Raw genomic sequence first — 26,036 nt, 5'->3', positions numbered from 1 at the left:
TTGATTAAAGTGCTACCCAGAGTGATTGCCAGTGGCTGGGACTTATTGCAAGTATTCCTCCCATCACCTTTAGTGTGTCTGATGTTACGCCATAAGTGGAAAAGGGTTTGTCCAGACATGAGGCCCTTACTCACTTTGCCACTGGAACCCAGCCACACTCAAGTGAAGAGCCCCCAATGTTGGCAAAGTTGGTCCTGGGTTGCTGGTGTTCCAGTTCAGGGAGGACCTGGCCTGACAGTTGGGGCTGGACTGTTCCTATTGGAGCAGGGTCAAGACTGATTTGCATATGGATGGCTCCAAACTTGGGTACCATGGTGGGGAAAAGAAAGAGGAGTTGAAATTCTACCCCAAGTGATTGCCAATGGTTAGACTTATTGCAAGCATTCCTCCTGTCACGTTTTGTATGTCTGGTGACCCATCACCATACACGGATTAAATCTGAAAATATACGAGTCAAGAGTTTTCAATTAACAGCTCCGCTTCATTTACACACCTCAATTGCAAACGTAGTGCTGTCACTAACAGTTTAGGTTGCACAGCAAAAATAAAACAGTTGTTTGTCGAGTAGAGACTCCATGAACAGTAAAACAAGTTTGGATCGTAACACAGGTCTAGATTAAACTCACTGTTGATGATATTTACTCTAATGTGAGAGTAAATCGGAATGTTATGCTCTTCTTTGTGATTCACTCTGCACGCTCGGTGTTGCAGAATGAGAAACAGGACATCCTGAGTTACACAATTATGTCTCCGAAGATATTTCTCATTTTTTCTGTAGTCTGTGAAGGAGTTCGAAGCAGAGGCTGAAAGTACAAATCCACAGCTGCTTGTCTACCAATTTGTTTTATAATTCTCCAGCTTGTAACTCTAAAGTACTGTGCAGCTGTAGATATATGCTTTGCTGGGGATGGTTAAAAATAACCATAGTTTGAGGTCACATCATTAGACCAGAGATGATGGGATTATTGGTAAAGTTTTGTTTCAGAGTCCGTGTTTTTCGGAGTGCTTGAAGTAGTGCATTTGTGAACCTGTAATGAGCAAGTTATCCTGTTCTATCATGGGTTAGAAAACATTCCAAGTTTCATAAAAAGTATGTACCACCTTTGCTGTGAGCTTCTTTCAGTTGTTAGATACTGCCTTTGTCTCGGACTTGCAAAATCCCACAAATATTCAAGTATTTTAAGTCACTTTATTCGTGATTGTTTACATAGATATGGGAGCTTTAATTCAGCTTAAGGCTTGTATTTTCTCTCCTTGTGCCTACCTTTGTAGAGAGGGTGTGCGGAAAGAGGTGCGTACATCCTGTGTTGCGTTTATGTACTGAAGGAAAAGTAACCAGCAACATAAGGCTAGGGATGCTAATCAACAGGACGGTTTGAGTTTTTAGCTGGCCAGGTTGTGATGCGATATTTCGTGCTGTAGCAAATGTCGTCGTTTTGTCTACATTGTTGGTTTCCAGCTTTGAAAAAAAGGAGAAGGCTGGACCGCAGCTGACTGGAATCTAGAAGAAACCTCCTGAGGACATGGTGTACACAGCTAGGGCCGGGCAGAAGTGGGAAGAAGTCCAATAACAAGCGGCCTGGTGGCAACAAAAAGACTGCTTAAGTGATCATAAGGCAGAAAGAGATCATGTTTTCAATTCCAAAAACATACACAAAGATCAGCTTAGGGTCAGCCCTCTTACGCCACTAGTTTCTCAGAGTCAAACTTCTTCAGACTTAAAGAGAGCGTTGTTCAGATTTTGGGTCAAATGAAAGGAGTATTTCAGTCTCATGGTTGTGTAATGACTATTAGGTGTATCAGTCATCCTGCCTTTTGGGAACTTCGTATTGCAGTACATGGAAGGTGAAGTGATGCATCCATACAGTTCACTGGAGGCTCATTTGTGCGCCTAAAGGTGCCCCCCCCCCCCCAACCCTCTCCAAGAATCACTTTGTACTTTAATATGAGTTACACCCAAAGGTCATACTACAATGCTGGTTAGATTGCACCAACGATGATTTGGCACCTAAAAGTGATTTCACACCTTCTTGTGATTTGTGCTCTTAAGTATTTTCCACAATCGTGAGTCATTTTGCCCCTCGTAGTGCTGCCAAACAACTGTGATATTATAATGCTGCACAACCTGTTACACCTTATGTGACATCCTGCTGCCACATTTTCTCTATGTGCCTAGTGATTGTGAAAGTAGATTAGATATCACAAGCCTCACAACTTTGCACCAAGTGTAATTCTGCAACTAAAAAGATCTCCACACTCCTGGTAAAGTACCACGGATGATTGTGTACCTAAAAGTGATTTTTGCACGCAAATGCGATTTTTAACCCAAAGGAGATTTTCCTCCAGACTACAAAATGTGCTCCTAAAAGTGTTTACACACGTCTGCTTATCTTACACCTTAAAGCAGTTTGTCTCCTTTAAGAGACAAACAGCTTTAGGGTGTAACATAGTACCTTACTTTGCACCTTAATGTGTTGTCAACCAAATGTAATGTTGCTGATGCACAGCAGTCAAAGTCAAGTCAAATGGTCTTTATTCGGATATAAAATATCCATAAAAGTACAAATCATCACTACCAATATACATATAACATACAATCATCAATAAGAAATACAAAAAGAGTTCAAAAATGGGATAGGACAATAGTCTTGCAATCAATAAATAACATAAAACCAATGTGCAAAGCATAGTAATAAAATGCAAATGGACGCTATGTAAACCTTCAGTAAGCACGGAATCTAACAGCATTATTGTACAAAAATCGCAAATTGTAAACTTTGAACTCAGTGCAAATAAGCAGTTGTAAACATCCGACTAAGTGCAAAATAGACTATCACATATATGCTAAATCCAATTAAAAAGAGAGATTACAGGTGTATAACATGTTTCAAAGTATATCCATGGAGGCTCGTGAACGTACCACTGCTCGCAAAAATGAGCTTACACGGAAAATCATGTCATCACAACCCAGCTGCAGTATTTCTTGGTACGCCAAGGTATAATCAGTGATCGCATTTACCTTAAAATAGGGAATTAAGTATGGTTTAGTATACCTTACCTAGAATTTGCAAGAAAACAGAAAATGTAGCATTGTTTGTTTACAGCCAATGCTACATGGACAACATAACTCCTCCAAGCTATTATTAAAACCAATCGGGAAACAGAGTAAATATTTTATACCGTTATCCCTGAGGCGAAAAAGCAATATTTTATACTGTTATCCCTGAGGCGAAAAAGCGAACTCCTATTCCATCTCCCGATGTTTTTCCTGAGATATTCCTGTGGCATATAATAATCATTACTCGATACCCTCAGGATAGGGATATATCTAATGATTGACGGTTTACAAAACTCAATTTTTCCTCCTTCTTCACGATATAGATCATATAGTGCCCCTCTCACTGCTTTTAAATTTATACTGTCTGCAGCTAAGGGAAGATGAAATGTATATTCTTTATGACATATGAAGGTAGGTGATGAAATTTGTGCCCCTAAAACCTTTCTACAGAATCTGTTTTCCTCCATTAGTATACCATTACAATTTACATGCCCCCATACTTCGGCGCCATAAGTTGCCGTGGGCAGGCATTGGGTTTTATAGATCTGTAATAATGGTATCACCACCTCTGCCTTCTTGGGCTATCGCAGGCTGATGTTAGAGTTAATTGCTGTGCCGAATTTGTTTTGCCTTGAGCTACATGCGATCGCCATGATCCTGAGTCTGAAAAGACTAAACCCAGGTAAGGGAAAGTGCTGGTGCTTTTTAAGAGATCACTTCCCGTCATTATGTGCTTGATATGGTGCTTTTTTGGCCCGCAGGACATTATGTAAGATTTTTTTAAATTAGTACAAAGTCCCAAGTTTGCCATAAAAGATACAAAGCCTAAAATTAAAGTGTGTAGTGCTTTTGGCGTGCGGCCCATAAGGACCGCATCGTCCGCATATAAAAGTACGGGATAGAGTGGACCATTGATTTTCGGTACGTCACAATTCAGACAGGGAGTTATTTAATTAATTTATATAAAGGATAAAAAGCAGAGGGGCTAGAACTCACCCTTGTCTGACCCCTCTGCCAATTAAAATATCCCTAGAAACCTCTCCATTATTGATCCTCACCCATGCTTTCAGATCTCTGTGCAAATATGCCAAAAAGTGCACAAGTGCAACATCCAACCCATAATTTAAAAGAATCTCCCAAAAACATGAGCGGTAAACAAAATCAAAGGCTGAAGTTAAGTATAAAGGTACTTTTTTTAGCAACAGTATATTTCCCCAATATAAGACTTAAATTTAGGCACTGTTCAACGGTTCAGACACTACTCCTAAAACCCAACTGGCAACAATTTAAAATGTGCTTATCCTCTGCCCAATTCCTAATCTCATTAAAAACAACCCTGCCCAAGATCTTCAAAGTATTATCAATCAAGGATATTGGGCGATAGCAACTAGGGTTGTATCTGTCCCCTTTCTTAAAAATGGACACAATTATACTCGTAGACCAGGTTTTTGGAGTTGGAGTATTGGTCAAATTATTAAAAACATTACATAAAAGAGGGGACCAGAAATCAGGTTCAGATTTAATAAGATCAATTGACAAACCATCTGAACCTGGGGCTTTATTCCCTGCGCTTTGATGTATTGCATCTTCAACCTCAGCTAATGATATTGTCACATTAGTAACTGGGGGGTGACTATCAATGCTTGTTGTATTGGCTGTATATATTCTTGAAAAGTGCTCTTCCCATGCTTTGCTAGGTATATTATAGTTTAGGGGAGGGATGTTCGATCCCATAGACCGCATTGATATAACCTCTTTCCAGAACCCAGTTACATCTTTGAGAGCAGCGACGCAAGCAAGAGAGTCCCACCGTTCCTTTAATACCTACTCTGCACGTAATTTGGTTGCTTTCTTGTAGCGCTCTCCGAGTGATCTAACTAATGTCATGTCCCTTGGTTCGCCATCTAATGCGTCGCGAAGAGCTATTGGCCCGAGAACAAGTACCATCAAACCATCTAGGGTTCTTGCCCTGGTTCGTGATAGGTTTAGAGATCTCAGGTTTGATTCCAGCACACAGCCCGGAGAAAGCCTCGACTATCTCTATTCCTGAGCATGTATTAGACAAACACGTCTCCACTAGTGACGGATAGGACTTTATGGTACGGGCAAGTAAGGCTTTGTTATATATGCCCTTCCAAATCACTTTCAGTTTGTCAGTAGATACCACCAGATTTTTCGCCCCTATTTCTATCCTTTTTTTAAATTTGTTGAAAATCTAATAGTTGTTAAAATTGGGTAATGGTCGCTATAACCCATGACGGAGCCATCATCTTGGCCAGCATGTTCCAGTTACGAAAAATTCGGAAAATCTCTCACCTACTCTCGCATGATGCATTGTCATTTCCCTTGTTCTCTCCCGTCTTGACTTTTCCAACTCTCTTCACTGGGGCCTACCCAAGTCCCTGCTTCATCGTCTCCAGATGGTGCAGAACCAGGCAGCAAGGCTCATTTATAAAGTCCCAAAATGGCAGTCAGCAAGACCCCTTCTGTCCAAATTGCACTGGCTGCCTATTGAACAATGAGCCGTTTTTAAGATCGGCTGCCTAATTTACAAGGCCCGGCAGTGCAAGTGTCCGGCCTTTCTGAAATCTCTTATCACCTCGCACTGTCCAGCCCGTAATCTTCGTATAGCCCATCTTTACCTCTTAACCACCCCAGTGGTTAAACTAAAGAAACTGGGCGGCCGCAGATTCAGCTATCTGGCACCCAAACTGTGGAACTCCCTCCCCCTAGGAATCAAGACCTCTGACACCCTACTGAGCTTCAGGTAGAGCTTAAAAACCTGGCTCTTCTCGAATTCCATCTAGCCCTCTACCACCACCCACTATCATTATCTCAGCGCCAGGAAACCTACGGTGTCAGTGCGCTTTACAAGTGTAGCTTAACATTAACATTAACAATACTTCTGCCTGGACTAAAAAATTCTCAAGCGAGGAAGAAATAAAACAATCTATGGTAGACTAACAACCGCGACCTCTATAGGTAGGCAATGTGCATTTATCTGACTCACATCCTGCCTTGTCCATTACATTGACCAAATCACGAGTGGATAGATAGTTGGACAATTACTCTCCTCTTCTGCACGGAATTATCCGAGCACATTTGATGGCAGGTTTATCTGTTCTATTATACAAATGGGCATTAAAATCCCCCCCAGACAAATTCGATCTAATTTGCCGTACCTTTCCTCATCTACCAGATTATAATACATTCGAATAAACTGATAAAATTCTTATTGGGCAGTGATGTAAAATCATTATTATAAAAATGTATTAAACATAATGTAATTCCCTGCGTGTAGATAAAAGCCTGAAAATTCCCATCATTCGTCTCCAAGGGTTTTATGTTGCTGGCTGCAGTGATCTTTATCCATATAGATAATCCCCCGCTAGGTCGACCAAATTCAGGACTGGGTACAATATTATTATAACAGGCAAACCCCTCAAGTAACAGGCTACTAGTACACCAAGTCTCTTGGAACATTAAGATGTCAAATTGACTAACTAAGTTAATCCACTCCGTTATGGTCAATTTAGCTTTTAAACCTGCGATGTTCCAACTGAGTATATTTAGATTTTGATCTGAGAATCTTGGGTCGATAGTCACAGGACAAATTGCTAATGATTTTACCAAACGATTTTCTTGGGGGATATCAATGGACCTGGATTGAGCAATGGGCGGACGGTCCGGCGATAGTCCCATTTGCCCTTCTACAATAGTCACAGGTTTGTTTGGTAGTCAGTCCTGCCTTTCCAGGTCTGATAGAACAGGGAACCTGTTATGTGTGGAGTATATCGGGTGGCTGGATTATATCCTCTCTGTTGAGGTCTGTATAAGAAGCCCAACGATACTAAGATGATATTTGTGGGACCGCTAAACTGATTAGACAGAATTTTCAGTAACCATTTCACCAGTGAAGGGTACCTCAAGTTCACGACTATACAGTCTCCCATGATGTTTTTAGTAGAGGGTCCTACCCAACCCACCCTACGCACCATCAAAATATCGTTGGCAATCTCCCGCCCCACCCCCCTATACTTGCACAACCAGTCAATACATTTATTTTTAAGCTGGTCCCAAGACTCATTTTGATCATCTCTAAGAGGGGGTACGCCAGCTAGGATTATTGCATAAGGGCATGCTTCTGGGGGTAGATGGAGGACAACCTCTGCATGTTTTTTAACCTGTGTGGTAATAGTGGGCCTGTTATTTGAATCTGAGGCTAATTTTACAAGGGCCGGTGCAGGTGCTGCAGTCGGGGCTGCTAAGGGTGGTGAATAATTGCTAGGGGGCCTATTCTCAACAGGCACTATTTGCAATGGCGGCATGCTAACCACAGTACTAGACGTGGGATTAGCTGGTAAACTATTTGTTTTCCCGTTACATTTTTCACATACATTAGTTATGCCAGACAATGCACAAGTACCACTCCCCCCTGCGATTCCTTTGTTAATTGCTACCAAGTCCTTTAGAAGCCTATCACCCCTAACTTGTTCAATAATCGAAGTCCCTTTTCTTTTGGCCTCCTCTTTCTTCACCAGGCTTTCCAGTCTATCAAGACGTTTAAAAATAGCATTAAATTGTTTATCCATTAGACTTTTCAGACGGTTAAAAGTAGAATCCACTATAGTATTGATTAGGTTTTCATTTGGCCTTCCTTGTATGCTGTTTCCCAATGCAGTCTCAGTTTGTGTACAAGCAGAAGGGTGGACAGCTTCTGCTATAGTCAGATCTACAGTACTGTTATTTGGTTGCACAGTAGGGCTAACAGACACCCCACTGGATCCAGCTGTTCCTCGTGACCACAACTCATTGGGGTAGGTTGAGATTTGTTGCAAGGGGGCTGTTTCCTCTTACTTGTGAGCAATTTCACAGAGACTCTCTTCCTTTTCTCCCCCACATTATTTGTCAATATAGCCGCAGATATGGCACTATTTACGACTTGGGGTCCCTGCTGAGAGTCAGGAATAGCTATTACATCATCATTAATCACAGGGTCTTCAGGTGTATTTCCGCGATGAGTTGGTTTGTTAATTATTATAGCTGGTGATAATGGGAGAGGAGCCACAAACCCACCTTCCTCTAAACCATCAGAGGGAATTTGATATGATGTTATTTGGCCCATGGGAAGTCTCCTCTTGGTGTTTTCAATCTCCATGTTAACTATATTGACTGCATTTTCCAACATATTTTCAAAGGAGGATGTAATGATGGTGGTACTCTTAGGAACCGAGGTAATAGTGGAGGCTGCGCGTTTTCCCATTGTTTTTAAAATATGCTCACTCACCGTACTCAACAGCTTAGGGGGGGCCCAGCCCAGCCTCGTCTGGCCACAGACCCGGGCTTCTCAGGGCTTCTCCCGGTGCTGCCCGCGCACGTCCCGCGGGGCGGGAGGCGTTCCTCGCTCTTCAAGCGCCTTCGGGCGCGTCGGGAGCGTCACTGATGCGCCAGACCCCGGGGCAGCTGGGAGCTGTAGTTTTCCCGCTGCTGGTGGGTCCGGCATGATGGAACAGCCATTGCCCTCACGGCACGGATTGCAAAAGTGGAAATGCCGTTGCCCTCACGGCAGTCAAGAGAGGTAGGTCAATGCTGTTGCCCTCACGGCGTGCAGATAGTCAGATGCACACCATTTATACCTAACATGATATTTTATTACGTTTTCAGACTGCACTTAGCGGTTTAGCACTTAAATGATGCCTCTCTTCAACTCATTTTGCAAGAGTGACTTGGCAATAATGCAACTAAATGTGATTTTTGCTCCGAAAAGTGTCTCACCGTTCCTGCAGATGTTGCAAAATGGTTGGTCTCCCAGCCGCCCTGCGCCTCACTTTGCCTTGTTGTGTGTAAGTCGCCCAGCGCCTCACGTCTTGTGTGTAAGTCGCCCTGCGCCTCACCCTGTGCTTTTGCGTCGTCCTGTTGTGTTTCACGTCGACGTAATGTGGGCGTTTGTCACACTGTGCTGCTTTCGTGCTGCACAAGTTCTTGGGTGTTAGTCCCATACAACTTTACCTGTTACACTTGAATGTCAGTCCCATGCAACATTATCTGTTACACTGCTTTTACTATGGGTCACCCCCATCTTAGCATTGTCCCTCACATGAGGAGAGGGGTTTAAGGTTTTTGTTCTCTTTGCCACAATCTCCGTATGTGAGAAGCACTTCTTTGGGTATTGTCTGCTCATTCTGTGGAGTCTTGGGGTACGTTTCCCTCTTTACTCTTGTGTCTTGCTCACTTGTTGCATGTGAGCTCTTCTTACTCTATTTACCTCTTCTTTGTTTACTATTCAAGGAGGAGGATGGTGTTAATGTGTGTTTTTATCCTTTCATCCTTCTTTCCTCCTTTTTGCTTGTCTGTCTTCCCTCTCACAATGTGTTCCATTATGCATACCTGGGTCTATGGACTGCTTTCATTTTTTTGTACATTACTGTGTATAGTTGTTTCAAATTTTACTGTGATTCTATTTGTTTTTCAATATAAAAAGGATAGAATATATATTATTCTCATGTTATGCTGTTATGTTTCCTTTCACCTTCCCTCTAGCAGCTCAACCAGTGTGAGTGTTCCGTGTAGAATGTTGGCGTGAGTGACATGTGTGGAATGCTTGGGTGCCTGGTGTGTGAGTGTTGTCAGTTGGAAGAGAGGCTGAGCAGCTAGGAGGCTGCTCCTGGTGGGGCTTGCTGTAGCATCTCCATATGGACTCAATAACCTACAACAACTTCAACTCGGCTATGTCTACTTTGTGTCTTGTACACGTGGGGCCAGCCCACTACAACTTTGGTACCTGTGTGTTTACCCTGAGGAGTGTTTCAACACAGCTGCTGATTTTGCACACGAGTAGGTTTGCACATCTTATCTTAATATTACTTTTACTCCCATAAGTTGTTTTCACTCTGTTGTCGATGTTGCACCAAGGAAGACTTTATGCCTGTAACTGATGTTGCGTTTAGTATGCTCTTGCACCCAAAAGTGTTTTTATTCCTTCCAGTGTTCCCACATTACTGTTGGTGTTGCATCAAGGGTGATTTGAAACAAAAAAGTGATTTTGCTCTTTGTTGCGTTTTTAAACCTTCATGTTTCTCAACAGTCCTGATGATGTTCCACCATGGCTGGTTTTGCACATAAATTCTGTTTTACCTTCCAAACGAAATTTATGCTCCTAAATAACTTCACACACTCCTGCTGATCTGCATCTTAATATGCATTTTACTTATAAATGTGAAACCGCTGTGCTGTTTATTTTGCAAAAAGGCAGACTACATTTTGCAAGTAAGTTTGATTTGTGCTCTTGTAAGTTCTCCACACTCAGTTTGATGTTGTACCAATGATGATTTCACACAACAAACTACTGTCAAAGGTGGTGTCATGCTGATCTCACCTTTTAAACTTAAAGTAACATACTGTCTTTCTGAATAGCAAAATAACCAATTGCTGCTTACTGCAGCTATCACATGCTGAATCTTCTCACACTCAAATCGCATGAACATTTGTGGGTGAAGTTATTATGGACACCAGATCTAAATCAAAGAGAGAGCATCACAGCAGGTAAGATTTCATGATGCACATGAAATACATCAGAAATTCTATCACTCCCAGCCTAGTCACAACTTCCTCAAATACCACTCATCAAACCCACCTAGTAATCTGGACAAAAAAACCTTGATCCGGGACAAACACTATAGCGCCAAATTGTGTTCTAGTAAACTTTTTTTTTTTTTAACTAAGGACATTCCCATCAGGTACAATGCGCTATTCTATTTCTTCTTGGTCTCAAAGGATACAAATTCCTTTAAGGAAAATACTATCTCAGATAACCATAATCAGCATGTGAGCACATCACCCTGTATAGAAATGGCATGGTCATAAATGCAATTTTTGGATTATCAACCAAAGATGGAAAGTAACACATGTACAGTGCCTACTATTTCTACTGACTATGACACCACAAGGTCAACCTCCCCAAGTCCCCTATCTCTCCAATATCACCCACACAGGCTTGAGCGAATAAAATCGAAAAGCATATTGCCAGTATACATCCAGGTAGTCTGAGCCATAATTTAGAACAAAACTGCTCTTGCACAGACTCAGGCTGACATACTGTCAAGAACTAAACTCCAGCCTGCCGGTGCCCCCCCATGGTGTCAGATTTCAATCTCCAGTTGGAACAAGAGGAAGATACCCTCCCTTTTTTCCTCACATTCTTCATTTTAGACGCCAGCACTATGCACCTTTCCTACCCACAAAAAAAACCCTGCCCTGGACTTAATGTTCATAAAGAAACAAAGACACAGCACATACAAATCCTAATCAATTCCTCAATCAGTGGATTTCCATGTCATGTGAAAGATTTAACAATGTCAACAACAACAAAAAAGCTGCATTACACCATAGCTCTTAGCAGACTCTTAAGCCCTGATTAAGCAGTAAGGCATTATTTATCACCCTGATAAATAACGATACCACAAGATACATTATTTATCAGGAGTGAAAAACAACATCTATTACAAATCCATGGGGAATAACATGAAGATTTTGGTGTTTAACACAACAAAGTCCACATGATACGGTAAATACTGTATGTTTTACCCTGGTATATTTCGGCAGGTTCGACCTGCCAAACTTTAACAAAGCTTGAGCTATTTAACGCTTCCGATATTTACCCGCTGCATCGAATACCTGCAGGTAAATTGACCTTCCGGTCAATTTGTACATAGGAGTTTACGCATGGGTCAGATTATGAGCAATTCATAAAGCTCATACGGTAAAGGGGACAGATGATTTGGCTGGTGAAAAGAGATATAACCATGCCTTAAGTTGAATAAGAATAGCTTGAACGTTGAAGGGTTTATACAGCTGTATTGCAAATCAATTACAATTGTGAAGCAGCAGTTCTCTTCAACAAATAACCAAACACAAAATCATCATGGACCAAAGACAATAACCTGAAATCCAAATCAGTTCTGCAGTAACTAATAATTACTCCAGCAAATACCTTCTCTCCCCTCACAGCCACCCCACAGATCCTATCAAAACTGTTGAGATAGCTGATGTGCGCACAAAGTCAACTTTTCCTTATGTTCAGTTGCACAATGATAGGAATTCACTAACTTTCGGTCAACCTCCTCATGCACACTCAACTGTGTTACACAGGTACCATTTATCCAAATTACACCATTGCCAAGGTATGAAGCCTCCTTTTACAGAATGATTGGGAACTACAGTAATGTATTTAGAGAGAACATCAATGATCAGGGTTGTAACGGTGTACCACAATTAATATAAGTCAGGCAAAGTAAAAGGAGCATTGCAAAATAATGACTGAATAATGTTGGATGCCTGCCTCAAGATCAACCTCACACTCAGGTACTGTGCAAGGCACCTAAAACTTAAAAACAATCACACCAGACCTCTTGCATGCCTGTTTTAGTACTTAAGACAACTTATGGCCACAGGCTGAAACATTGTCACTTTGATTTTCTATATCACAACATGCTGTCTCTGTGGTACCTTACTGCCAGTATGTCAACTGTCCTGACAAATAGGAAAGAAGCATATTGTCCATACGTAATACATTGAAAACGTTTGCTATACGTGAAGTTAAAACTATCCATCTGCACAATTTAAAAAGCAACATATATATGAACTCCGATCAACAATCTCTCAATGGTGAGAACACACCGTAAACAAAAAAGTGAACATCGAAACATGCAAGGTGGATTAGTGCTCATTATGTCACTGCAGAAAGATGCAACCATCTAAGCTTAATCATTCAGTGGCCAGAGTATGGAGTATTGGTGTCAGAAGTGCACTGATTTACAAATTTCATAGAGGTTCTATATGATGACCTACGAGGCTTCAGCAGACATTCCTGACCAACACATTAATGGCTCCAAGCTTTCCAGTGTGTAATCCAACAAAACAACTAGCCTCAAATGACAAACATGAAAAAGTATCTTAGACCATCATTTAACTACACCAATGACCCATGGAATTATTCTACAAAAATTGACCTAATTAAGAGTCCTCAAACGTGCCCTAAATTCTCTTTCCAATTCTGTTTGAATGGAAGGCCTTAAACCAGAGAACCACTCTTTAGAAGATAGTCACGTGGTCAGCAATGGGCAATTTTGATAAAGAATGATTACAATTTGACAATGAATAAACTCAAAGAATGTTAAGTTCTATGAATAGGAGCAACGCCCGCAAAATCGGAGCATGGCGACTGAGTGGCAAAATCGCTTAATTTTAATTTTTATAGCACACCACCTCCTATTTTGCATTCATGCTATCTTGAAGCATAAAAATACAAGTTATGAAGATCTGCAAAGAACACAATATTGGCATTTAATACAATATTATTAGTCTTTGGAAAATGGTACCTTGAGCTTGACGAATCATCTAAAAATATATTTTTACTCTTTGGCTGACTTAAAATAAATAACCACGATGCACCATATAAAAAACTGAATCATCATACAGCTTAATAGTGAAGTAAGTTCGTAATTACCTGTCTAACACAGTCTGGGGCAGTCTCACACTCATGATTCCTGAAGATCGTCTTCTGATGCCAAATCCAGTTTGACTGTCAAAATTGTACAGTATAAGGATAAGACAGTGTGGCAAAAATCATTTGCTCTCCAGGGCAGATGAGGTTTCATGAACCTGGCAGCTGCAGGGTCATTCTCATTTTTAGGGTTAACATGGTCCGTTTCTTACTTTCCCGCATAAAATAAGACGGATTCAGAAATAAAAAAAGAAATAAGTTGCCTTCTCCGTACGAAAAAGGGGAGGGTGCTGTGTATTTCAAAGTTACTCTCCCATACTAAAAAAATAAATGCATGAAAAAGTGGTGCTCTTGAATATTACACTCTTAACAACAAACCACAAACCCAACGTAACCTTTAAGGCACTGTTTAGGAGCGGTCTTTATTGCTGGGAAGGGAAAAGCAAAGGTAAAAACATAAATATCGGTTTTAGGAATCGCCTTAATGCTCAGTTTTACACTGAACAAGAAATAGACATGCATTTATATAGATGTATGCATGTTTATACCAAACGCGTTGCCTACAGCTGTTTTACAAGTAAATAAATTAATAAAACATACATATGTACATATCCAAGCCCTGCAGCTAAAAGATTTACGCTTAAACCACTAAAATGGGACAAATTTCTCAAAGCACTTCTGAAAACTTTAACTCACGAAAATGCCTGGGTCCAATAAAAAACATACGTGCTAAAATCCCTGAAAAACAACGTTATTTTACTTCCAAAAGTACCCGCTCATAACCAAGCTTCCAAATTACTGATGACAATATAACCACGATTCGATTTGTATTTTTAGGCAAGCAAGAATACATTTGGCTAATCTAGAAACGTTAGGTGCCCTTCAGCTGCTATCTACAAACTCCAGAATGGCAAAACCATTTCCTTTTTATTTCGCTCTACCCCCCATGCAGAGGGAGAAAAGGGAAGCCGCAGTGTCCCAGCTGACTCGTGGGCATCCCGTTTTAAAAAAAATAACACAAAAATTGAATCTAGAACCGACCCACCCTCCTCTCCTCCCTGTAACCTCTCCCAACCACAATAACCCAGTGTTCAGGCCTTTAGAATCCCCAGCCTTTCCTAGTCCGGTATGCCTGGCCCAGTGGCTCCCCTCCCTGGCTCGCTCCCTCCCCCTCTAGCTCCCGTTAAACACACAACAGAGAACGAGGGGGAAAACGGAGGCAACGGCAGAAAACAGCACCCTCAAAAAATCCCAGAACGTAAAAACGAAATCAAACCAAAAAGCAGCACAGGTTGTCCTTGCAGTCTCCCCAAGTACATTGCTCCTTCTTGGGCTTTTTTTCTCCTTTTTTGTGTAGTGCAGATTGGGAAGATAAAAAAAATCTCAGGGCTTTTTTTTTTTTTGGTTTGCGGCTGTCTCTCCCTCCTCTCTCTCTCTCGCTCGCTCGCTCGCTCTCTATCCCCTCCTCCTGGCTGCAGTGTCCCCTCCCCCTGGCTGAACACGACATCGAGGGGGACTGACCACGGCCTGGCATAAACACAAACCACACACTGCTAGAGGAGGAGGAGGAAGAGAGGCGGACCCTGCGTTCCCTGTCAGCCAGAGCGGCATCTAGTGCTCTCTCCCCCTCCTCCTTCCATCCCCTCCTCCTGCTTGTTTCTCCCTTCCAATCTCCGTCCTCTCTTCCCTTCATAAAAGGGGCAGCAAAGAGTTTTAATTGAATAAAAGATTAGAATAGTTTGCCGAGGGTAATTAGTTGTGTCTGTGGGCTTTCTTCGCTGCTCTCTCTACCTCACTCGTACCGCACAATTAACAAAATAGAAACCGAAAGTAGAAAGTCGTCACGAGGGACATTTTTTTTGTGTGGTGAGGGGCGGGGGCGTATGTATGCTAAACAAACAAGTGAACCAATGCCAACAGTCAAAACAATGGGTGTTGAGTAAAGTAGACGCAACACATAAAACTGAAATACACTAACGGTTAAATACAAATAAAATATGCCACGCGGCAACCGTTTTTAGACATACAAGAAAGGGTGGGAGCAACAGGTGGACTTTTTCTAGAACATATACAATCAGATTATAGTTGACCCCAACTCAGGAGAGATTTAAACATAATGTGTTTATATAAATATATACATGTGTCAAGATTGGAGTGCGTTGTTGAAATGTACACGAAACAATATAGAATTCCAAAATATTTTTTGATAATAGTTGGAGTCATCAGCTGGAGTGGCTGACTACCTTGCAGAGTGGGATTCCAAAAGGGCCTTATTATGGTGACAGAGGAAGACAGAAATGCAAGGGTTTGCTGGCGATTTGGTTTTGTTATGTTTAACATTCTTCTGGTAGGGCTGGGAACCGGAACATAAATATGCATTTTTTTATAAAATCGTTTGTTGTTTTTTTAATATTGGAAACCTTGTCTTTGCTTACTTTATTACTAGTGTAGGAATAGTAGTAGTAAAATACTTTATTCGGTTGTCGAAAAACCATTAAAGTATACATAGAAACAGTACAAATGCGTATATGGCATGAATATAAAAAAAAAATTACAGTACATAAAAATTCATGATTTTATGGATTGCTGTAGGGTCGTGATGTTCATGAAAAGTACGCATTCATCTCCAAAGATAAAAACAATCATCTTAAGATAAAATCGATTAAAAATAAAATTTGAAAAATGCCATAATCAGGAAGTGCTAATGCTACATACATCATAAAACTAGGTACAAGAACGCAGAGTATGAGTTACATTCTAAGCTCTAAAGGGATCTGCATGAATGAAAAACAGTACACAATATCCAGAGTATTGACCGTGCTCATTAGTGATCATGAAGCAGTTTGTAATAAGATATTACTGCGTTTGTAACAAACATTTGCTAAAAAATGGCTGACTGCAAACACAATTAAGGCAGAACTGTAATTTTTCAGAAGTCTCTGGGCTTCAAAATATCTAGTTACTCCAGTTTCAGACAGATTAGTCAAATCCACTGTCGACGAGAACTCGGGTACTCCGGGCAAAAGAACATGATAAGTACCTCGGTCTCAGGATCCAGGCCACACGCTACTTGTAAAAGATCACAGCAGGAGAATGCCTAGCCGAAAGTGCACATACAAACTCTTAGCTAATGGCGGGGAAATTGTGTGAAAAATGTGTTACCGCAAACAAATGATGGATGGAAGGCTGACAATTCAAATATTCTCCCCCAGTCAAAAGATCTAGGTTAAATCCATCGTTCTTTTACCCACTACGCCACCCCATTTTGGACCCAACCATATGCAAATCAGTATTGACCCTGTGCCCCTTGGGAACAGTCCAGACCGAACTGCCGGGCCAGGTCCTCCCTGGACTGGAAACAAGCATGCTGGGACCGGTTTCAGGGTATGTCACCCTTCTTCAGCCACGATAGCTTGAATCCAGTGGCACAGTGAGCACGGAACCCAATTCTGGGCATACCCTCCCACTTAGGGCGAAACATGTTACAGCAAACAAATGATGGACGGAATACTGACAATGCAAACATTCTTCCCCAGTCAAAACATCTGGGTTACATCCATCCTTCTTTTGCCCACTATGCCACCCCAGTTTGGACCGAGTCATATGCAAATCAGTCTTGACCCTGTGCCCATGGTAACAGTCCAGACCGAACTGCCAGGCCAGGTCCTCCCTAGATCGGAAACAAGCATCCTGAGACTGGTTTCAGGGTATGTCACCCTTCTTCAGCCAGGCTAGCTTGAATCCAGTGGCACAGTGAGCAAGGACCCCACGTCTGGGCATACCCATTCCACTTAGGGCAAAAAGTGTTACAGCAAACAAATGATGGACGGAATGCTGACAATGCAAACATTCTCCCCCAGTCAAAAGATCTTGGTAAAATCCATCGTTCTTTTGCCCATTACGCCACCCCAGTTTGGACTAGAATGGTTTAAAGCATGGGGTAATCTTGAATTCCAAATAATTATTTGTCAGATGACCCATGACCCCATTAATTACATAATGCTTGTGGATGTACGCCCAATAGCGGGATTTCAAACCACCAAGCTCAGCCTTACAAAGGAAGTTCGGTTCATCCCACAATCTCTGCAAGCCCAGCCTATGGAACAAATCAGAGTCAAATTTTAGCCAGGGTACCCACATAGCGTTTGTAGTACTTACTAAATCCCTGAAGCAATCCCTATAGTCACTAAACTCGGGTGTAGACCAGAAGCAGACCCAATACACTAGAGGCTTAAGTGAAACCAAATCAGAGATTCTTTTTAGGAATAGGTAAAAAAAGAGTGGGCTAAGGTGGACACTGGTCGGTACAGAAACCTACTTCTGTGCGAAATTGTTCTCAGCGGTGGCAAGTTGGAGAGTATCAGTACAGCCCAGACCTTGGCACCAAACAGCGCTTTTGCACGATAGACCTCCAATGCCGGTGATATTGAGTAAGAGCTCGTATTTTTGTACCACCTTTGGATGCCACTGGATCTGTGTTCAATTAACAGCGTACTCTTAGTGAGTGAAGCTGCCCATTTCAATTTATCTTTCAGTTTGACCCCCCAAATAGTCAAAGCTGTGTACTCTCTCTCGAGTACTTCACTATGAGCTTGACTAACGTAGTTCTTGGTGGGTCCTGCCCCAAACCCTATATACTTGGTTTTATTAACATTAAGCACTAAGCCCCTTGACATACAAAAATCTAGACATTTGCTGATCAGGAGTTAGAGCCACATAGGTGTTTTGTGATGAGGAGCAATCATCTGAGAAAAGTAAAAGGGAACTCTTCTATTGTTCAGAGTGGGAGAATCATTGATACAATATAGAAGTACTTTCACTATGTCATTTGTAGAGGGTGAATAACGTCGGGGAAAGAACGCACCCTTGGAGTACTCCACGCATGATTGGAATGTGTTCCATTATTTCTCCCTTGCTTCCCCACCGAACCTGAACATAATTCTTAGTGTAGAGCTTTACAACAAATTGAGGTTGATTGCCATGGATACCCATATTTGGCAAAACCCCCCACAGATTCTCAGGTGGACTAAGGTTGAATGCTGCTCTAAGATCGACAAAAGCTACATAGATCTTTTGTCTTGATAATAGAGCATATTTCCAGTAAGAGGTAGCATATCTGAAGACCTGTTCAGAGGAAATTGTCTTTGGGCGAAATCCAGATTGGAGAGGAGACATGATTCACTCTTCTTCCACCCACTTTAATAATTTATCTAGGACTTGCCTTACAAAGATCTTTTGTAAATTGTCTGTACGGCTTATTGGCATATAGTTGGAGTGGACGCAGGCATCGCCTTTTAATAGATTGGTTTATTTCCGCCATTCTCCAAGAATTGGGAATTTCCCCACCAACCGAATGGCATTTGATAGTTAGTTTATGTAGCTTGTCCAAACTTGGGGCTCTGTTTCATACAGGTCGCCGAGGAGTTTGTGAGGCCCTGGGGCCTTGGCTGATTTTAACAGGTCAATATCTTCAAGGCTAAAGAGTATTATATTGTCTTTCCTGCATCAGCTGCAAGCGTGTCCTCAATGGGGGTCACCTGGACTGAACTCGGGATTAGTCACCGGGATTTGTTGTAGCATATAGCGTGGTCAAATGAATGACCCACCTGTGAGGTTGGATGTGATGGTGATAAGTTCTCCTACTTTCTGTGCGAGCCTGTGCTGCAACACGCCAAAAGGACCGATTGTCATTTTTTTAATTAGCTGCAAGCATATCTAGTCAGATCTTACCATCTCTTATTTTCAAGCTTTATATGGGCTAAAAAACGTCCCAGGATAGCAATGAAGACACTTTACATAGATACTGATCTGGGAGGCTTATCTCTTCCTAACCTTAGAGATTATTATAGTGGATGTTTCGCCCAATATTTAGAAAGATTTAAATTAGGAATGCAGAGTCCAAAATTATTTATTAATTTCTTTTTTGACCAAATTAGTCAAGAGGTTCAAACCCCAGGTCCACTGCACATCCCTAAATCGCCAAAACTCACCCGATATAAAATATTGTATTGGTTCTTTAAACATCGCTACGTTCTTCTAAAAAGACATTCTCTCCCGCAGTTCAATTCTACAACTCCTCTAAGGAATGCTCTCATTTTTTTGGGAATTAAAATCGGAGCAGATATTGTTTTCCAATGGGAGCGGGCTGGATTTTGCACTCTCTCAGATTTCTTAAGAGAAGGGGCCTGGCTGTTACCAGGAGAGATGCAGCAATTAACCTCAGGATTTTTTTTGCTATCCAATTCATATGCTTTGATCTTTAAAGTCCTGGGACAAGTTGAGCCAAGAATGATCGACTCTCCTTGTCAGTTGTGGGATGATTTGTTTATGATTCCTCAGAGTAAGGAGCATTGAAACGTTATTTATCTCAACATACTGAATTAGATCTCAGCACAAGAGTCATTAAAAAATGGCAGGAACAAGAGAATCATGTTCTTACTATGAATACCTGGAAATGTATAAACAAATTGAATTTTAGTGTTCTTCAAGGCTCTAATTGGAGGAGAATGTTTTTTTTTTACTAAATGGCTCCTATATCGAACTCCTGCCGTCATTTCTAAAATGTATACGAATGTTAGTGCCATCTGTTTTAGATGTAAGAAATACAGTCCTGCTAATTGGTCCCACACTACAGCTCACTGTGTTAAAATTGTACCTTTTTGGAATGAGATTTTCAAATATTTACAAAAGTATTGTGGGATTCAGATTGCCTATAACGTCAAATTAATACGTTATGGATATGATACCGATCTCGGTTTGCTCGAACAGTTGGTTAAACTATTATTTATTGCGATGGCAGTAGCAAGGTCTTTGGTGCTTCAGAATTGGAAATTAACACAAGCTCCTACGTTTAATTCCTGGCTTCAGAAAATGAGAAATGTTAGAATAAGCGAATTTCGTTATGCACAGCGAATTGGGGGGATAAGGAAATTTGACAAAATTTGGAAATCATATTTTGAGTAATATTGGAAATTGTATTCTGTAAACTATGATTTATGTTTTCTTTGGTTGTCAATATATGCATTTTTTCTCTCTCTTTACTAATTGAAACTATGATACAAGAACTTCAATAATAAAAAGTTTTAAAAAAAAGATCTTACCATCTCAATTTCTTTTAGCTTTACTCATAGCAGAGTTGTATTTACGCCTTGCTTCTATAATCATAGCCCGATTTCACACATTGACAGCTTACCATAAAACTTGTTTGGCTAGTTTGCCCACGTCATCATTTTTTTTTTAAACACACTTTATTGCCTTTTACATATCTCTCATATATTGCTCTGACATCTTTCCAGGTAAATATTAACATTCTCTGTCTCGGTGCATCCCGTTACCTGCATTACATATACATGACAGTTTGTCTCTGAGTCTTGCCCACTCATTGTACAGTAACAATAAAAGAAAAAAATAAATTTCTTCTATGCAATTTCTAGACTCCCTCCTCCCCCCTCCCCCTCCCCCCAACAAGGCAACTGCAACCCAATCCAAAGGCACTGCTGTCTCCTAAAGTCAGCTGAGGAGCTCTATGAATCACTTCCACTGTTCCTCATGTTGTGTGTCTGCGTTACTCTGTCGCCTCTCTTCCAGGTCCAGTCCCTCTCAGTGCCAAGGGTGCTATGCATCCCCGTCCCTCTGAGCCTGCTCCATCACCCCTTCCTGGTTTTGCCGTCGGGGGCTCCCGCGCTGTGACGGTCTCTCAGGAGTGGAGGCCTCAGATTCTCGGTCACAGCTCCTCATTTCTTCCATCAAAACCTCCCATGCCCGAGCTCTCTCCAACTTGCCCACGCCCCTTTTCGCATTTCTAAGCAAGACCCATTTCACTTGCTTTCACTTCCATCTATGGATGTTGGGGCCGTCCGGCGCCTTCCATCGGCTAGTGATTTCCTGCTTTGCCAGTATAAAGCCGAGGTCCAGAAACCTATCCGTGGTCTTAGTTTTGGTTGTGTGAGGAACAGGCTGTGCAAGATGTGTGCTGGTATCAATGGGATTACCCTCTCCGTTATCCTAGCTGTCTCTCGTGTTACTTCCTGCCAATAGTGATTCAGGGACTGGCAGCTCCATATCATATGAATAAAAGTTGCTGCTCGTTCATTACATCTTGGGCATTTGGCATCTTCTCTATCAAAGAACCTGTTAATACGTTCTGGTGTTATGTGTGCTCGGTGGAGCATGTAAAAGCTAATCAGGCTAAAGCGTGCATTTCTGGATACTTTAGTTGTCTGTACTAGTATGTTTTCCCAGTTCCTGTTTTCTAGTGGTCTACCAATGTTTTCCACCTATTGATATCACAATCGATCCAGTGTCTGAGCAGAGTCCCGCCCTATGGCCCTGTATAGGCATGTTACAGATTTTATGGTCCCCCTGCCAGGCCTATGTATTCGCAGGTGGAATGTCATGGCGGTTCTGTCATGCCCTTGCCCCAGTGTCACCTCAGTGCCCCCGTGACTGCCCGGTAAAGTAAAAAGTGCCCCCTTGGGATGTCCCATTCAGTGCTAAACTCCTCAAAGGGGAGTAGTTCCCCATCTCGGTATAGATCTCCCACCTTCGTGGCTCCTGCCTGTGGGAGTGCCCACAGTAGCATCAGCGGCAATTCCAGTGAATATGGGCATCGTGACCTAGTCTTCTGTAGGCACCTACCCCAGCAACGGCGTATCACTCTATATCCGTTGCTTCGGATATGCTGTGGTTTTGCTGTCCCCAATAGGGTGCAGAACACATTCTGTCTGTCCAGGGTGAAGGGAGGCGCCCCCCTGTCCGTTGCTAGGCTCCCCGACACCCACTGCATGAACATCTGCAACTGCCCTGCCAGGTAATATGTTTCCATATCAGGCACGGCGAGGCCCCCCTCTGACAGCATCCTTTTTTTTAGCGTGCTAAGGGCTACCTTCCGTCTACCCGTTCCCCATATAAATGCATAGATACATGAGTCCAGGTGGCGGAACTAAGCTCCCGATATCCACACCAGCAGCGTGGTAAAAAAGTACAGCAACCAAGGGAAAGCCACCATTTTTAACAGAGAGATAGGACCCATCACCAAAAGGGGGAGCTTTCTGCAGAATGTCATGTTGTCTTTGAGCGGACGCAGTGCGCTTCCTATATTCCCTTCTTGCACATCCACAATGGAGTGAAATACTCTCACTACCAGGTATCGGAAGCATCAGGGTTCCCAGCACAAATCACCTAGGCCCTCAGGTGGTAGCATACCCTCCTCTAGTGAGAACAGTCGGGACTTCTGCCAATTTACCCTAAGTCCCGACAATGCTCCAAACTCTTCCATCATGGTCTTTGCTCCCGGTAGGACTCTCTCCGCATGTTTTAAGAAGAGCAGAAGGTCGTCAGTATATAACCATTTGTGGTGCCCTGTTCCCCCAGCTGGAGTCTTCTATAGCCTCTTCCAGATCGTACCATGCACACTAGAGGTTCCAAGGCCAGTGCAAATAGTAGTGAGGCAAAGGGGCACCCCAGACGCGTACCCCTCTCCACTCGGTACTGCTCCGATATCGTGCGCCCCATGCGGACCCACGCCACCGGATCAGCATATAACAGCTGCACCCATCGCAGAAACCCCTGCCCAATTCCCATTTTGGACAAGACAGCATATAGAAATCCCCATTCAAGCACATGCCGTGTTTGAGACTCTGCTTTTCTTTTCTTAATTGTGCACAGCTGCGGAGCTTATTGTGACCCTTTGAGATAGTATTCTTGTGAATGGCAGCACACAAGGGCTGCAATTAACACGAATACTAACTCAAAGGCCCACAATCAGCCCCGCAGCTGTGCACTGTTAAGAAAAGAAAAACAGAATCTCAAACACGGCGTTTGCTTTAGCACATGCCGTGTTTGAGACTCTGCTTTTCTTTTTGGGCTCACTGTTTTTTGGGAGAGGAGTTGCACTTGGGCTAAGGGAGTACATAAGTAGTTTAATTTTAGCACCCAGTTCCAAAGGAAGCAGAGTGACTGGACACTCGTCCACAGAAAGCCCCTAGGGCCCTCCTATGGAGTAGGAAGCGCTTTATAAACGCAACTGAGCGGCAAAGTCAAAAGAACAAAGCCCATGAGAAGAGAGCAGGGTTTCCAATATTCATCGCTTAGAATGAAGCGCAGTTACCTGTGCTGTGTGGGCAGGTTAATCAGTAACTGGCCACAGGTGAGGCTTGTGGCATGGCCTCATTCAGTCTGGCGGCATCTTAAGTGGAAACCTTACGTCTTTATCATCACTGCTCAAGCCAGAGTTGTAAAAATAAATAGGTAACCTGCCCCTGTGATATTGTGCCTGGTGTGTGCCAGTGGACGCCCGCACCTCCAGTACAACAGGGAGTCCGTATAATACTTACTATCTGGGCACGCATGTCTGGTTTACCATTCAAACAACAGGTCCTGGTTTATTTTCCAGAGAAGGAGACATTATTTCCAAAGACAGATCAGTATTTACAGGTCTGGGTTAGCAGCACGTGACCATCTCTTGGCTCAGAAATCTTACAGAGTGACTCGTTTGTTTGTAATACAGTGTCACAGAAAAAAATAAACTGTTCATGGATTTGAGTATGAGAAGCACCCTTTACAAAATTCTAAATCTGATAAAAGAATCCTGCGTCTTCCATTTTTATATCTTTAATCTTCCATTTTTATAGCTTTGATAAATCGGTGATGAAATCTCAGCCATTTTGAAACCTGAAATTCGAAACGATTATTTTGTAAAGGTTATTCCTTTTCCTTCTGATAAAAATCAATGCAACTACCACCCGTTCTTTTTCTGAAATCGAAGTAAGTGTAACTCTTATGGTAATGTTTTTGCAACTGTTTATGATGTGGTTCTGCCATAGGGCACAGTCGCTGAGGCAGCAGATATTGGAATGTGCCGTTTTCATGTTTTTGGATTTGCAGGCTTAAAGTTCTTTGCTTTTCCATTATTTCTGTTTGCCCTATAATTTCTCTGCGTTCCAGATTTTTTATTATTCCAAAATTTCCTTAATCCAGTTCTCCTCTGATTCATAAATTTTCTCCACCCTACTAAATGTTCTTATTCTTCATTTTCACGTTTCAATTTTCATGTCTCAATTATCGTCTCCTCATGTATTCTTTCATTATTGGTTCCATTCTATCCACATTATCTTTTATTCCTTTCTATGTACCCTCCCTCTCTTTCTTCTGGTATTCCTCTCCTTCTCCTTTTCAAGTATTCTCCTCTCTCGCCACCCTTCATGAACAGTTCCCTTTGTTTTGTTATTATTCCTCTAGTACTCTTCCTTCTCTCAATATATCTTCTAGCCCAACTTTCTGACTCCTCTCAAACTTGTTTCTGCTACTCTTTCTAATGCACTACCCTATTTCTCACCCTATACATCTATCAATATATCCTCTACATCCACTCTCTCATTTATCCCAAATCCATGCCACGACTAAGATCCCGAAAAAAGAACCGTTTCTAGACTCTCCCCTACTCTAGCCCTCCTTGCATCATCTGACACCTCTTTTACTATACCGATCAACCAAACAAACCTTTCTAAACTCTTCCCTCTGACTCTTCCCCTCCAGAACCCCTTTTGTACTCAACCAAAAGTCTCCTCATACTGCTATGACCTCCCCCCCCAAAAAAATTCAAATCCTTCACTCTTCTATCCCTCCACTATCCTTTTCAATCAAAATAACAGACTAACATGTTCACTTCTCAAATTTCATATTCCACTATACTAATTCACCACTAATCCTTTATGGGTTCCAGAGTAGCGTGCTACTCGCCAATGAAGCACTTCAACACCCCATCAGGGTTATAAGCGCTATATAAATGCAAACCTTTTTCCCTTTTCAACCCCTCCCCAACCCTTCTTAATCCAAATAACTGACTAACACAGCCACCACTCAACTTACTTTCATATTTCACTATACTAATCCTTATGGGTTCCAGAGTAGCATGCTACTTGCCAAAAAAAGTGCTTCAAAACCCATCAGGGGAAGAAAGCACTATATAAATACAAACTTCTATCCCGCCACCTACCCCTCTCCATCCAAATAACTGAATAACATATCCACCACTCGAATTACTTCATACTTCACTATACTAATTTTTAACACTAATACTTTATGGGTTCCAGAGTAACGTGCTACTCACCAGAAAAGCCCTTCAAAACCCATCAGGGGTAACTAGTGCTATATGAATGCAAACCTTTCTTACCCTTCTATCCCTCCGCTACCCTTCTCACTCCAAATAACTGACTAATATGTGTGGAAATGCGCTGTCTTTTCAGTTTTTTAAGCAAAAGTTTGGAGGGATATTTGACGCTGCATACAGGCCCGATCTGGTTCCTGGCACACATAGCCATGGCTTCAGTGCACAGAGACCCTACACTTCCGCACACAGAGGAAAAAAATTAAAGAGAACATTGGTCTAGACAGTTTCGGGTTTTGATCTGACATAGTAGGTGTTAGGTATTCCATGCCCTGAAGCCGTGGATGCATGTCTGGTGAACATAAAAAGGT

General features: G+C 42.0%; 1 protein-coding gene across 2 annotated transcripts in view; it reads right to left on the bottom strand.

Moving 5' to 3' along the window:
* Positions 1 to 14,997, bottom strand: part of ARHGEF11 (Rho guanine nucleotide exchange factor 11) — a 1,046,032-nt gene extending 1,031,035 nt beyond the window's left edge. For both annotated transcript variants that reach the window (XM_086945337.1, XM_086945338.1), the window contains exon 1: positions 13,563 to 14,997. In XM_086945337.1, the coding sequence (XP_086801463.1) occupies positions 13,563 to 13,597 (35 nt within the window). In that variant the 5' untranslated portion in view covers positions 13,598 to 14,997. The remainder of the gene's footprint in view (positions 1 to 13,562) is intronic.
* Positions 14,998 to 26,036: the final 11,039 nt, after the last annotated feature.

This window comes from Lissotriton vulgaris, chromosome 12, assembly GCF_964263255.1.
Source record: "Lissotriton vulgaris chromosome 12, aLisVul1.2, whole genome shotgun sequence".
NCBI lineage: Eukaryota > Metazoa > Chordata > Amphibia > Caudata > Salamandridae > Lissotriton > Lissotriton vulgaris.
The sequence above is the reverse complement of the archived record's forward strand: the minus strand, read 5'-3'. Positions and strand labels throughout refer to the sequence as shown.